This window comes from Cyclopterus lumpus, chromosome 9 (assembly GCF_009769545.1).
Source record: "Cyclopterus lumpus isolate fCycLum1 chromosome 9, fCycLum1.pri, whole genome shotgun sequence".
Lineage (NCBI taxonomy): Eukaryota > Metazoa > Chordata > Actinopteri > Perciformes > Cyclopteridae > Cyclopterus > Cyclopterus lumpus.
The window spans coordinates 13,826,766-13,840,452 of record NC_046974.1 but is presented as its reverse complement, the minus strand read 5'-3'; the positions used below and the strand labels follow the sequence as shown (position 1 = coordinate 13,840,452).

General features: G+C 40.1%; 1 protein-coding gene across 4 annotated transcripts in view; it reads right to left on the bottom strand.

Annotated features, from left to right (window-relative positions):
• Positions 1 to 857: 857 nt before the first annotated feature.
• Positions 858 to 13,687, bottom strand: part of LOC117735885 (DNA repair protein XRCC4-like) — a 27,997-nt gene continuing 15,167 nt past the window's right edge. Inside the window, exons 4-8 of one of the 4 annotated variants that reach the window (XM_034540789.1) lie at positions 13,119 to 13,285; positions 12,343 to 12,507; positions 11,067 to 11,167; positions 4,001 to 4,133; positions 858 to 2,477 (exon numbers count right to left, since the gene is read on the bottom strand). In XM_034540789.1, coding sequence (XP_034396680.1) covers positions 4,009 to 4,133; positions 11,067 to 11,167; positions 12,343 to 12,507; positions 13,119 to 13,285 — 558 coding nt within the window. In that variant the 3' untranslated portion in view covers positions 858 to 2,477; positions 4,001 to 4,008. The other 3 variants (XM_034540790.1, XR_004609940.1, XM_034540791.1) reach the window with 3 other exon arrangements.

Genomic DNA, 13,687 nt, shown 5'->3' with positions numbered 1-13,687 from the left:
GGAATCCTACAGGTGCACGCATTAAGTGAATGACGATGATAAGCAAGTGACTGAACGTTTAATTTCCTCCTGGCACGGCCATCTCTCTCTCTCCCGAGAGTTTTAAACCCTTTCAGCTGCATGGAGCGCTGTATCGACCGGCTCATCTCATTGTCCTTGCTAGAAGACCAGGTGGTTATAACTTAATTATTCTAAAATGCTATCACATGTGAAGAAATAGTTGCTGATTGTTTACAATTAAATTGAAGCTAGTATAACAAGCCAAAAAAGCAAGTTTATCCCTGGAAATGTATCTGAGCTTTATAATATTGCATATTAAAGCTCAATTATTTGATGGCTTAAACAAAACAGACAAATAATAAAAAGATAGCAGTCACTTTTCCTCATTAATTAGTTATACAAATGTCCATAACAGCCACCACGTGCCGCTGCTACAGCTTATGCAAGATGCCATTTATTTGTTTACAAACAATTACACATCCTTCCTTTTACTTTTGTATCAATAGAAAGGCAAACTGGCATCTTATTTTGGAATGAAATAATTCCGTAATATTTTTGAATGATCACATTCTTAATAGGATCAATATTATTCAGGTTGTAAACTTCTCAATAATAGAGGCTTAGTCTGTACACAACAATATTAAAAACATCTTCATAGTGTTGATAGTTCTACATTTCATGTTTTCACTGTACATTATAAAACCTCTCATGACAGAAACATTTTCGATCAAAGACACATCATGGCTTTCAGCATCAATTATTTGTTTACTTTTATTAACTAAATTGATGCTACTGATAGCTGCATGTTGTTTGTCTCTTGAACAATGACGTGTGATTTAGAAAACACTAAAAAAAAATATTGAAAAGTAAAACCTTTATTTCAGTCATGTCTTGTCATGCGAGACATTTAACAATATATATGAACCCAGAACACATTTGACATTGACAACATTCCACATCATGAAATATTACATTCTCCTTCAAGTATTAATACATTATTAATCAATGCATTATTAATACATGTCCAGGGAACATGTGTGATATCCAAAATAAAATTAAAGTTTTACTCTTGAATCAACTGATTGAAAATGGAAAACATTTAGAATATCGTATACATATATACAGTATATATATCGAAAAACGTATCTTCAAGTCCAATCCAAGATAAGAAAACAACACAAATAGACCTGTTTTAGAATATTTTGCAGTCAATGTATGTTATCGTTATGTTCTGAATGAAACCACAAACTGAAATATTCAGTAGTTTCCTTTGTCTCATCCTCCATGGCACGTTGTCATGCGTTTATCTGTAAATGATCCTTAGAAACTGATCTGGGCTTCCCTTTATAAAATGCTTTATTTATGGGATGTATAGAGGAGCGAGTGTGACATTCCTGTGGGGATTACTAAACCAGCAAGCGCGTGTTGTGGGATTATCCAGGAGGCCACCCGTGGTCTTCAGCAGACATTTAGGTATCATCAAAATCCTCAAAGACAGCAGGAAGGTCCATAAGTCAAAGGTAGAATGGTCGGAAACTGACCCAGAGTTGGTCTCCACAGGTTCATCACAGTCAGTGTGAAGACACACTGTGATGACCTCAGGACCTAAAGCTGGTAGCAGATGTAAAGGAAGAGGCGAGGAGGTGAAGACAGAGAGACAACACAACCCTATTAACCCTCTGCAAAACACCCATCAGGTAGTTTGGGCCGCAGAACATCAACCAAATAAAAGGGCAGATGGAAATCGATAAACAAGGGGGAAGCGAAAATGCTAGTTTAGAAAGTGGAAATGAAAGAGATGGCATATAGTTTATTTCCATAATGAAAAGAGGGAGGAAAACATCAGCAAGACATGATGAATAAGCAGCAACAAAGCAGCTTTGGTTCGTTGTTGGTGACACCCTATTTTCAGGGTGTAACCTGTTGTCCCTCAGTAGTTACTTACTCTGGTCTCACACAGAGCCACGGTTGAGGGGCTTGGCAGCCTGTAAGTTCAGGGCGAAGTCTGACTCTTGAGAAATTGCTTCCATCCTGCTGGTCCAGCTCCTCTACCATGTTCTCCAAATCATTAGCAGCATTAGCAGTTCCTGAGGACGCACTGGAGGGCGTTAAGTGCCTGTTATCACATGACCACTTAGGCATCTGGGCAAAGTCTTGACGTCAGCTCTGAAAGTGTTTGGAAACAGATGGCGTCATTCATTGACCGTCTTTCGATTTATCGACGTAGATAGTCAAGCAGCAAGTCTCTCCCGCGAGCTGTGGCAGGTAATTGTCACAGTTAAAGCAAACCAGATGGCAGTGACATGCTCTTGCTTTCTGAGAAGTGCTTTCTCAATCTGGGACAAAATCTGGCATCAAAACGGGGGACACCTCCCCCCATTGTTTCCTGGTTGTTACTGTTGTGGTTGCTAGTATTTAGGTGAGGGTAGACGAGTTGAAAGCAGCTTGCCACATCGCTGGAGAGGGATCAAGAAAACCTTTTAATGAGAAAAAAACAGAGATTAAAGGCTTGAATCATAATCATGGGGGGGGCAAGAAAACAAGAAAGAGAGGCAAAGACAGAAGGGACTAGAGGAGAGAGAGTGGATACAGTTAGAGGTTGTCCATGACTTGCACGAATTAAACAATTGTATCTTATTTTAATATTTCATATTTTATCTCTCAATATGGAGATGGACTTCAGGAATTACAGTTCATAATCTTGATATGAACCACGGCTGAATAATATGACCATGCATTCTGCCCACGAAGCTCATGAACATCTTGAGTTTAAAGGAAAGCGCACGTCCTCACTGGAACTCAAAAGCTACTGCTGTCATTCCTCAGCTGAACCAACCACACCACACACACTGCAGTCATTTTCAGGTTTGTTTATTTGCCAGCCAACACCCGAATGTAAGCGGTGGGAGGATGTTATGAAGTTTTTAGATTTGAAAGAAGTGTCACTACAAATAATGTAGGAAAGGTGCTCAACTTACAACATGTATTATATGACTATCCCAATGCATTGGTAAAGTTACTGTTGTACGAGCATTTTCTGAATACAGATAGCACAAGAGTGTGATTAATGACTCTTTTCTCGCAGCAGTATCATACAAACAAGAGGCAATGTTAGTTTGAGGCCATGTGTAATCCTAAAAGGCAGACAAGAACCTCTGATCATTCTATTGCAGTGCGGCAGGATGAGAAAACATGCAGCTGTTAAATGTGGAAAGACCGCACAACATTGCATGCATGAGCCGGATGTTCAGGAGACACCTCTGAAAACCCAAACATTAACAGAAGCTGATTAATATCTTAAAGCCTGTCAGACCCACCACTGAGTCTGGCTTTCTAAAGTCATGTTGTTAAAATGTTCACACCCATGGAAATGTATTCGTAATTCTACTCACGAACCCACGGGAAAATCTGAAGAGTTAAAACACGTAAACACCATATAGAAGATGAAAAATAATTGTGCTCAGTACATTGTGTGTGACCTATTTATAAGGAGGGCACAGCAACTACTCATACTGGAAGATTACATTATCTGAGTAATGCAATCAATACTACAAGGTGTAAGAGGAAGAAAACCAAATTATGCAGAAATGTGCAGAGGCCGACAGCTGATACTGTTGGACAAAAAGATGGGGGGGGATACACATTCAGAAGGGGAACCCAAATCAGCTACTGTGGTGGTTTTTCAGAAGTTTCTCAGTTGCTGAGTGCAGAAAGTGAAAAATAAGAAACAGAACATTAGATACAAATGTTTCACAGGGCCATAAAACAAAGCTTGAAATCATTTCCTTTTATTGTCGTTAAACTCTGCTTTGGGGCCACATGGAACAGTTTACTCTTCAACTGAAAGAAGACGGGAGGGATTGTGTGTCATGTTGACACGATCTTACTACGAGCTACTTGAAACATGTAATATTGTTTTCCCATCTGAACTATTCCAAGGATACATTTCATACTGCTACTGTATATGAAGAGAGGCTCCGCAATGTGTTATCTGACTAACCGGAGGTTTTATTCCTGCTCAAAAGGTTCTGGGCTCAGGCTGCGAAGCAACCGACGTTTCCGGCTCCGCTGTTCATCTTCCTCATCGGAAAAGGTCTGGTCCACGGAGATGCCATGGCACACCAGACTACGACCTGTATGCAACACACACACACACACACACACACACACAATTTGAGACTGGGTCTTACTACATAATTACTTTGCATCTACGCATCTTTGATGTTGTTAATATATGAAAAATCATGTTCAATGTAAATCAAAACGTATGAGATGCATATTACATTTTTTCACAATGATGTCTGACTGTTGTATTACAAGTTCTCTAAACAAATGCCTCCAAATGTCTGAACGCTGATGTCTTGTCTTGTTCCAGTTTTTAGGGGCTTTTGGTTTAATTATCAAAGCCCAAATTCTCCATCTATATATCTTTATTAGTGTCATTTGTGGCACATTTGCGGCCGTCTCAGGGCATACTGCCTTAGTTAACCTCTGTTAACCCTGGACAACTCAACACCTAGTTGTGACGTTTATCGGGAATAGAGATCTGGCATTCCACACAAGCCCGGTCATACAATTGTTTATATACTGACAGACACACAAACACACCTGTTTGCCCTTTAACACGGCTGCAAGCTCATTCAAAACATTTGACAGATTGAGCAGTTGTGTTAGATCAAAAGAAATACTTAGAAGACTTGATTAGCTGTCTGATTAGGAGATAGCACTTGTCGCGTGGATGGTGAACTTAATGCTATTGTTAACAGTTTGACATTACAGTCTATCTGAGTGTTACAAAGGCCCATTCGATCATGTTTTATCCATTTCTATCACCTGCTCAGACACTCATCCCTGAAGTAACACTGCCTCTCTCCTCTCATTCTCCTTCTTCCTTCTCTATCTCTTCTATCTTCAGTCACCAGTTTGTGAGTGGTATGCTTCCTGTGTTTTAATTATCCGATTATTAACTGGGGGTAACAGGTCAAAGGGAGAGTTTCTTCTTTTATCTCCAATTTTGCCCTGTCATTAGTCTTATCAGGCCTCGGCGATATGAAAACACACCTCCAGGCACGAGGGTTGACAGTCAGAGGAATTGTGTGGCCCCTATATCCGTAAAGTAGATTAATCATGCAAATAAAACATTTGCTATTGTGCACAAAGTTTCTAATCTGGGTCAAACTTTGCAACAGCCAAATGGGTGGAGACTCAAATTGAACAATTGAACGAAATAAACGAGGTCTCAAATTCACCAAGTTTACCAAATGTAGGCCCTACTTATCAGTAAAAACTAAAGATTGTTGTGGCTCATATTGCATGTTTCATGTCCACACATCATTATGAAGGTGGCTGTGAATTGATTGGTTGCTGCGGTTAGCAGACAAAAGCTGTACAAGATAAACAAGAAGGAATAACAGTGCATTAGGCGCCATTAGCATATTGTAACGCAACCATTGACATGAGTTCATGACGGGTTTACATCACGGCCAAGAGAGAAACGCCCAGAGACAAATTTGTTGGACAGCTGAATTAGTGTAAATACTACAACAATGTTGGAAACACCCATAATGTTAAACAGAATACAGGGGCAAAATCATCAAGGCAGATAATTATAAGAGATATGTGCCGGGTGATTTTTACTGAGAAGCTGAAACACAAGAAAGCATTGTAAAACCCTTCTGGACTGCAAACAAAGTGTGTGAGCCAAGACCAATACTGAGCAATCTACAACCACCATCCATCTTAACTGAAGTGGAGTGTGTGTGTGTGTGTGTGTGTGAGAGAGTGAAATGAGGGTAAAATGATATGCAAAATGATATCTCAGCAGATTGCAACATGTAGTAAAAGGGGGGTATGACTCAGCAGATCACGCCCGCTCTGCATGATGCAGGAAGCAGCCGACCACCTCATGGTCGGCCGTGTTGAAGCAATCACAGCAGACTTTGCTGGGTGGGTTTATGACTCACTGAAAAGTGTTTCCCAGAACCCAGCTACCCGAGGGTATGCTTGTGTGTGCTTTTAAGTTTACGTTAAAACCCCCTGCTTACATGATCAATTACATTTGACTGTTAAGTTCATGAAATCAGTTTAAGGAAAGCCAAAACTCACTGAAGAGTCTGCATCAATTCTGACCTATGACATAACAAGGAGTAACGCGAATGGGCTACACCAAAGCAGGACGCTGTGTTGTAACACTAAAGGTGATCTATGAGAAAGTCCCAAATGAGGACTCAATCTAAAGTTTTAAATTACTTTCTGACGCATCCTAAAGTGCATGCATCTTATTCAACCAGTCTTCTAGCCTCTCTATCTGATACATGTGTTATCCAATAGCTTTGGGATCATGCTTTAATATGCAGCACTAGAATCATAACCGTGTCACCTGAACCTAAATGATACTTTGCCACGTTTCTAAGGGCAGTAGCAGAGACTCAGGAGCAGAGGAATAGACAGGAGCAGAGGTGAAGCAAAAGCAAAAGTCCCAAATCAAGGGAAAAACTGATACTGAAAACTATAGACAACTAAGACAATCTGGCAACTGACAAGGGGAAGCAGGAGAATATACTGTATATGTGAGGGGTAACCACAGGTGTAGGGAATTAAACATCGGGAGACAAACACATGGGAAGCAGGTGAAGGGAATAAACGACCGGACGTTTCTCATAATGCGTTCTTGTCTCTTCTTGTGTTCTCGTGGACTTGTGGAACGTCGGTCGTAGCCCAAGTACTGTTCCAATTCAAACGTCTTCATCTCGCCAAGCACGGTCCAAATGCCCAGATGTGACTTGATCTGTCCATTTTCTGAAGCATCTGAGGTGACTTGTGCGTACTTGGGACAGCCAATATCCCAGAATGCATTTCACACCAGCAATGGAGAGCAATGGCAGGAGAAAATACACAACTTAAAGTTGACATTTTCTAAATACTACTATTGTTGAGTCACGGAATGTAATTTTAGGATGTTTTCAGGTGAGAAGTTAGTTGTTTAAGCATCAAATCTGTTAAAAATATGCTCCAACAATTCCGGAGATTTGAGGGATCGGTGAGCCTTGCAGCACCGGGCGGTCAGCGCTCATGGTGACTTCTTTTAAAGGATCCGCTTGCTCTGATGTCTCCACAGCAGTTAAACATGAGATATAATTCGGTTTTGAGGATCTAACGAGCAATCTTTGGTCTCAGAGTTTATTATTTCACAGGTAACTTTAAATCAGTTTGAGTGAGGGTTAAGATTTATAACTTAATATTTAAATTTAACGTTGAACTCCAGCAGTGTGTTTTTACTTTTGACCAAATTGTTTGCAATTATTATTGTTTATATATATATATATATATATATATATATTTATATATATATATATATATATATATATATATTTTTTTTTTTTTTTTTAAATAAAAACGAAAAAAGCAGGGTTGTCATATTTAGTTTGACTGTACTTTACAGTGAAGAATTGGAGAAAACTCATGAGCAACAACAGCTGAGCTGGTGACGTCATCAAAGTCAGCTGTTGTTCCAATTGCAGAAAGACCGTCCTGCGTCCTCCCGTCCTTTGGAGTCTGGACTCCCAAGTCCAAACTCCCAAAGTACACAAGTCTGTAATTGGTATTGCGAAACGGCCACAGACTTGGGAGAGAGGGGAGTTTGCCGAGAGCACAACTGGTATAAACCACGCCAAACCCCAGTTAGTTGTTTAAGCATCAAATCTGTGGTTGTTTTGTCAAGATTCAGCCGACTAAAAATATGCGCCGACGATTTCGGAGATTTGAGGTCCTGCTCGCCGTACCAGTGAGACTCGCAGCACCGGTCGGTCAGCGCTCAGTGCGGCCGCCGAGAACAGCCTGATCTCGGCAGGACTTTTAAATGATCCGCTGGCTCTGATGTCTCCGTAGTGGTTAAACATGAGATATCATTCAGTTTTGGAGGATCTAACGAGCACTCTAGAGTTTATTATTTGTTCACAGGTAATGTTAAATCAGTTTGACTGAGGGTTTTGTTTGACTGTAAAAATTATTTACAGTGAATAATTGGAGTAAACTCATGAGCAACAACAGCTGAAGTGGTGACGTTATCAAGTCAGCTGCTGTTCCAATTGCAGAACGAGCTTCCTGCGTCCTGCCGTCCTCTGGAGTCTGGACTCCCAAGTCCAAACTCCAAAAGTACACGTCTGTAGTTAGCGTACTTCGTATTGAGAAATGGCCACGATAGTTGGAAAAAGTACGTGAGTCAGAGAAGTTATTTCACTTGGCGCTCCAAAAAGAGAAATGTTCAGCGATACAAGCAGCGATGTGAAGCGCTACTACGAGACAAAGCTCAGATCTTCTGAGCAAACGTACCGACTCACATCCGAAATGAAGGCACAGAAAAATAAACCTAAGAGGCCAAATTATCAGAATCCTGACACATTAATTAACTGTCCAACAATGATGTTAACAGAGAGGAGAAATGAACTGAAACGAGTGGTTTGATAACCACAGATAAAGTCCCTGCACATTTCTTTTTTTAGATGACAAGAATACAATATCTATTGGCTCTTTTGATTGACATCGCTTGACGCCCGAATAAATTGAATTTAAAGCTGCAAGACAATTCAGTAAAATATTTTTTTATTTTAAATCACATTTTTCAAAAGCTGTCCGTTTTAAATCCATCCTTTATTTTACTTTAAATAAGAGAAGATAATGTATTTATTATCAGAGTATGTATTATTTATATTTAATCCAGTTAAATTTGAAATCTGTAATAATAAATATTGTTTGGATGTTATTCAATTGAACTTTCTTTATTTAATTTGACAGTGAGTTGTTGACTATATACAGACGTTAATACAACTGTTGGCTACTTCAATACATATGGCACAAAATCATAGAGTGCAACATTTTACATTATTGTGATGTTCCGGGCCTTTGGATGAGGAAAGTGGACCTTGCTGAATTTTCTTGTTGAATACCCCTGAAGCTAGACCAAACTATTCCCTAGACACAGAAGAGATGTGACGTAATGGGTGAATATCTAAATTACTTGCATTGAAACTAACAGGTGGCATAGCGCAAAGACTGGACGTCTTCCAATGCATTTTAATTTTGCTCGAAAGAGATCGAATCCAGGTTGTTGCGATCTTTCTATATATATTTTTTCTTAAATGTATTTATTCATACGTGGTTGTGATATAGTGCTCACTTATACAATCGTAATCGCCGTAATGATTGTGAATGTGTGACGAATCTGGTGACCGAGACAGACAACCGCTGCAGCTGTTAAGTGAACACGACGCATGCACGCGTAGGGAAACCAGTAGGTTTGAAAACTAGTTGGGCCTCTGAGGCAAATTCGTAATTTGTGATATTGGGCTATATAAAATACACTGAATTGAATTGTGGAAAGCCAAACTTAGAACTTGACTAGTGGTATCACAGTGTCACAGACCAGAGTTTATAAGGTCAGCCAAGGGGCGACGAGCGGCGGGCTGCTCTCGATTCCTGGGTTGACTTTGATAGTGCTACCCTAGCCAGCCGGGGTGACTAGTGCCGAGACACCAATGGTGTGTTGTCTGGCGCTCTGGCTAGTACGACGCTACCACAGTAGAGGAGCCAAGCCTCTCTTTACTGCGAAGTAGCTAGTACAGCGTTCCACAGCTGCCCATGCCGCGAAGAGGACTGGGCAGCTGGTTGTCTGTGAAGGGCGTTCTAGCTGGCATGGTGCAGCAGTGAGAGTGCTGTATATCCTGGTTTCACAGCCCCCGGTCACCCATGGCAACAGGTCTTGGGGGGAGAGTCCAGACCAAGAGCGGTTCCAAATAAAAACCAGGGCGAGGTGGAAAAATACGTCACATATAACTCATCAACTTCCTCTCGCAGCTACTTTTCCAAGTTTTTGGATCCAAAAATGTTTTTGTGCATTGTGATTGTAATCAATTGATTTTTTTAATGTGCTCGCTCACTAATCTGGTAAAAACATTATTATTATTGTGATGTTCCGGGAACTTTGGATTAGGAAATTCTATTTAAGTGGACCTCGCAGAATTTGTGTTGAATACCCCTGACTATAAACATCAGTGCATACCTTTACTCTGCACCATCCAGTGCGACTTGATTTGTATGAAAGAAGGTGACACAACATTGGTGCCTTTTAAGAAAAAACGCTCGGTGATACTCTTAACTTCGCTGGTCAAACAATGGACTTTTTTGGATCCAAAAGGAGAAGCTTTCCACGTGCTCCCACACTGCAGGTAATAGGCTTAGAGAAATTCCGCCTCTAAAGAACAAATCCCCACTGCCATATGGAGGATTCGTTTTCCACTTGACCCACGGAGAGAGTGCCATCAAGAGGTCCCCGGTCAGAAAGAAAAGTCAGAAGAACAACAATTACTACTGAGCGATCTTAAGAGGCTTTGTCTGGTCATAACGTGTTTGTAACCTTGTTTTGTTTAAGTTAACTAAACTATTTACAGTGTTATTGTGTATTTTACGTTCAGCTGTGACAATTTTGTTTCACACTACTGAGCTTTGTTGTGTTTAAATCCACCACGATTGAAGTTGGTAAACTGTACTTTATTAGTTAAAAATAACACACACACACACACACACACATTGTTTGTTGCTTTTAGGTAGAATGCCTTTAGTTGTATAATACATATTTGTTATATTATTGGTATTATTCAGTATTGTTAAGGACACAAACTGCTATTTTAAGGAGCAGTTTGTGTGATAATGTTCACCTTCATTGTTCTCTCTGAATGTGGAATAGTACTTTGACTATTGACATTGTGAGTGAAAACCAGTTTTGAGACTTTAAGCCAGTTACGTTTTTGGTTCCCTGATGCCAGGGTGGTGCCGTTATTAATTATCTAGTTATTATTATTGGCCTTGCTGTTGCAACATATTGTGATGCAGACAAAGATTAAAACAATTTTTTTTTCTTCTTTTGTTTATATTATACACTAAATTATACACTAGTTTATTGGTTTAAGAGCAGTTTTCCCTCTAAAAAGGTAAAAAAGTTGCACTCTTAACACCCCACACACACACACACACACACACACACACAGACGCGCACACACATACACACCTACCTGTGAGGAGAATAGTTGGCTCCTGAGATGGATGGATGCTCTGAACTGTCTCCTCTCTTCTGTCCTGACTGTCGTCTTCACCCCGAGTTGTGTTCTCGTCCCTAAAAGAAACACAAATTTGAGAAAAGAAGAACAAATATTTTATGTTTAACAATCTGTGTTTGAGGAGCAGCGTGGAAAAACAAAGAAAAAAATTTAGTTGGGGTTTGAATACGCAGTTGAAACAAAGCCTCTCAGTTTACTTTGCTGGCAGATCTTTGGGTAATAATCTTTCAATATTTTATATTACTGTCCGCAGGGACATGCGTAAACTGCAATGACGGAAGATACAGACCAGGCTTGTAAAGAAAACAATTAGCCACTGTCTATGTTCTGCAAAAGCCAAAAGATGTGGCAAGCACGTACGCAGATCTGACATCACCATGCTGACCTGCGTAGAAACTAAACCTGCACGTTTGCAACTAAAGCAATCACCTGAATAAATTGATTTACCTGTTATACAAAATTCTCAGTGCTAAACAGTAAATGAGCTAAAATGATTGTGACACTGTTTTGTGTAAAGTAATTTAACAAGTAGTGTGTAACTACAAGAAAATCTGCAAATATTAGTTGATCGACAGAAAAAATGGATTGATCGTTCCAGCTTCTTAAATGTAAGAATAAGCGGCTTCTTCTTGCCTTACAATGTAGTAAATTGAATATTTTGGGGTATCAGGCTGTTGGTCAGAAAAAACATCTGATGACAAAACCTCAGCATCCAGGAAGATATGATGGACATTTTCAGTTTTAAAATGTTTCTCCAAATAATGAATTCGTAAAAATAAATCGTCAGATTCATTGATAAAGATAAGTCTCAAGGGAATCAAGTATTTAAGAAGATTAGTTGCAGCCTTATTTGTTGACATTGTTGCTTTATTTGTACATTACTTTCGGAAAAGTGTCTTTTGGGATGCTTCATAATCAACAATCATATGGATTGAAATGTTAGTTCGATAAATGCACTGTGCCTATTTCACATAATCCCCCGATGCAATAGACAAATGGTACAGTATGTCTAGAGTTCAAGCTAACACCTGGTAGCTTACATTTTATCAGACCCAGAGATTCTTGTAATGACCACGCAATTTATAGCCAGGTAAACCTTGTTTATGAAAAGTGAAGACGTTAAGAAACATAAAATAAAACATATTTCAGTGGTTCACTTGTATTTTAAAGTAGCAAAGCTAGCCAGTTATGCCAGAGCGTCACAGATTTAGTGCAAAGTCAGGCTGCTGACCTTTGTCTTCCTTCCTCATCTCTCTGCTTGCCGTCAGTCTGATGAAGCTGGCGGACAACATCCTGCAGGCCTCTGATCTTGGCCTTCTTCTCATTCAGCACCATGACAAAACGTGAGTACAGGCCGCCCTCCAACATCTCTTTATCTTCAACCTGCCTCTCCAGCCTAGTGAGAAAAACACACCAATGTGAGTGCAAGACACTACATGCCAGCAATGGACTCCCACATGCACAGGGAATTACATGTACACATGCAAACAGACAGATAAATGCATGTTGGAGAAGCGGAGGATTCTTGTTTGTTTGCTTTCCGAGATACTGTGCAGACATAAGTCACCCACATCCTCCGTCTATGGCAATGCTCAATTTACTGGCCAAGGAATCAACAGGCAGATAAACAATTACACAGAGAATTCTATTTGAAAAAAAGTCATGCATGAAATCAAAGACAAATAACTGAAACATTTAAAGTGAGTTCCCATATATCACAAGGCCAGTTTGCAACACAGGGTGGAACCCTTAATACTCTCAATGGGCGACCAGTGATGATGTCATACTTAGGGATTGCTGTGCATATAAGCAGCGGGAAGTGCAGCTTATGAAAAAAAGGGAGCTTGCATGCAAACAAGACAACCAACAAACAAATTACAGCAGTGAACATCTTTCAGGGGAATTTTCCATTTGAATTTGACAATTGCTCTCCATCACATATTCTTTCATAGACACACATTAAATCCATCAGCAAAAACAAGTGGCAGCTTTCCTCCTCATTCTTACTCTCTGAGAGTTATCTGGTGCTCCTGGTTCAGCCTACAGTTTTCCTCCAACAGCTGGCAATTTTTGGACTGCAGATGTGTACTGCGCTTTAGGGACTGGCCAATCATCTTCTGGTTCAGCTCTAGTGGGTCTGGAGCTGGCTGGAGCTCCACAGAACCCAAGTGCACCTGAAGAAAGTAGGGAAAGAAGAGCAGAAAAAGAGGAACAGGAAATAAGAAAGCACGATCAAATGAGAGTACAAATTGCATGAGGATCAGCATTCATATCTAAGACAATACACTTTTCTTTCATTATTCATGTTAAGTTGACAAGCACAGCAATGTGCGAGGACCTCAGTACTCCACCAGTCTTCCTCTGCATTGACAGGTGACAGTTAAGATAGTTCATGGTAAGCATAACCTTCAGGTGCCTCCCTTTGAGCATGACCGACTGGGAGTAGACAACAGGACTGGTTTAATACTATGGCTGCGTTTCAAATCGTTGCAGCTGCCCTTACAAAGTAAGTACTGTTGCATGCACTATGCATACAATCGTGACATACTTCTTTGTCAAAACATTGTGCCTTGAAC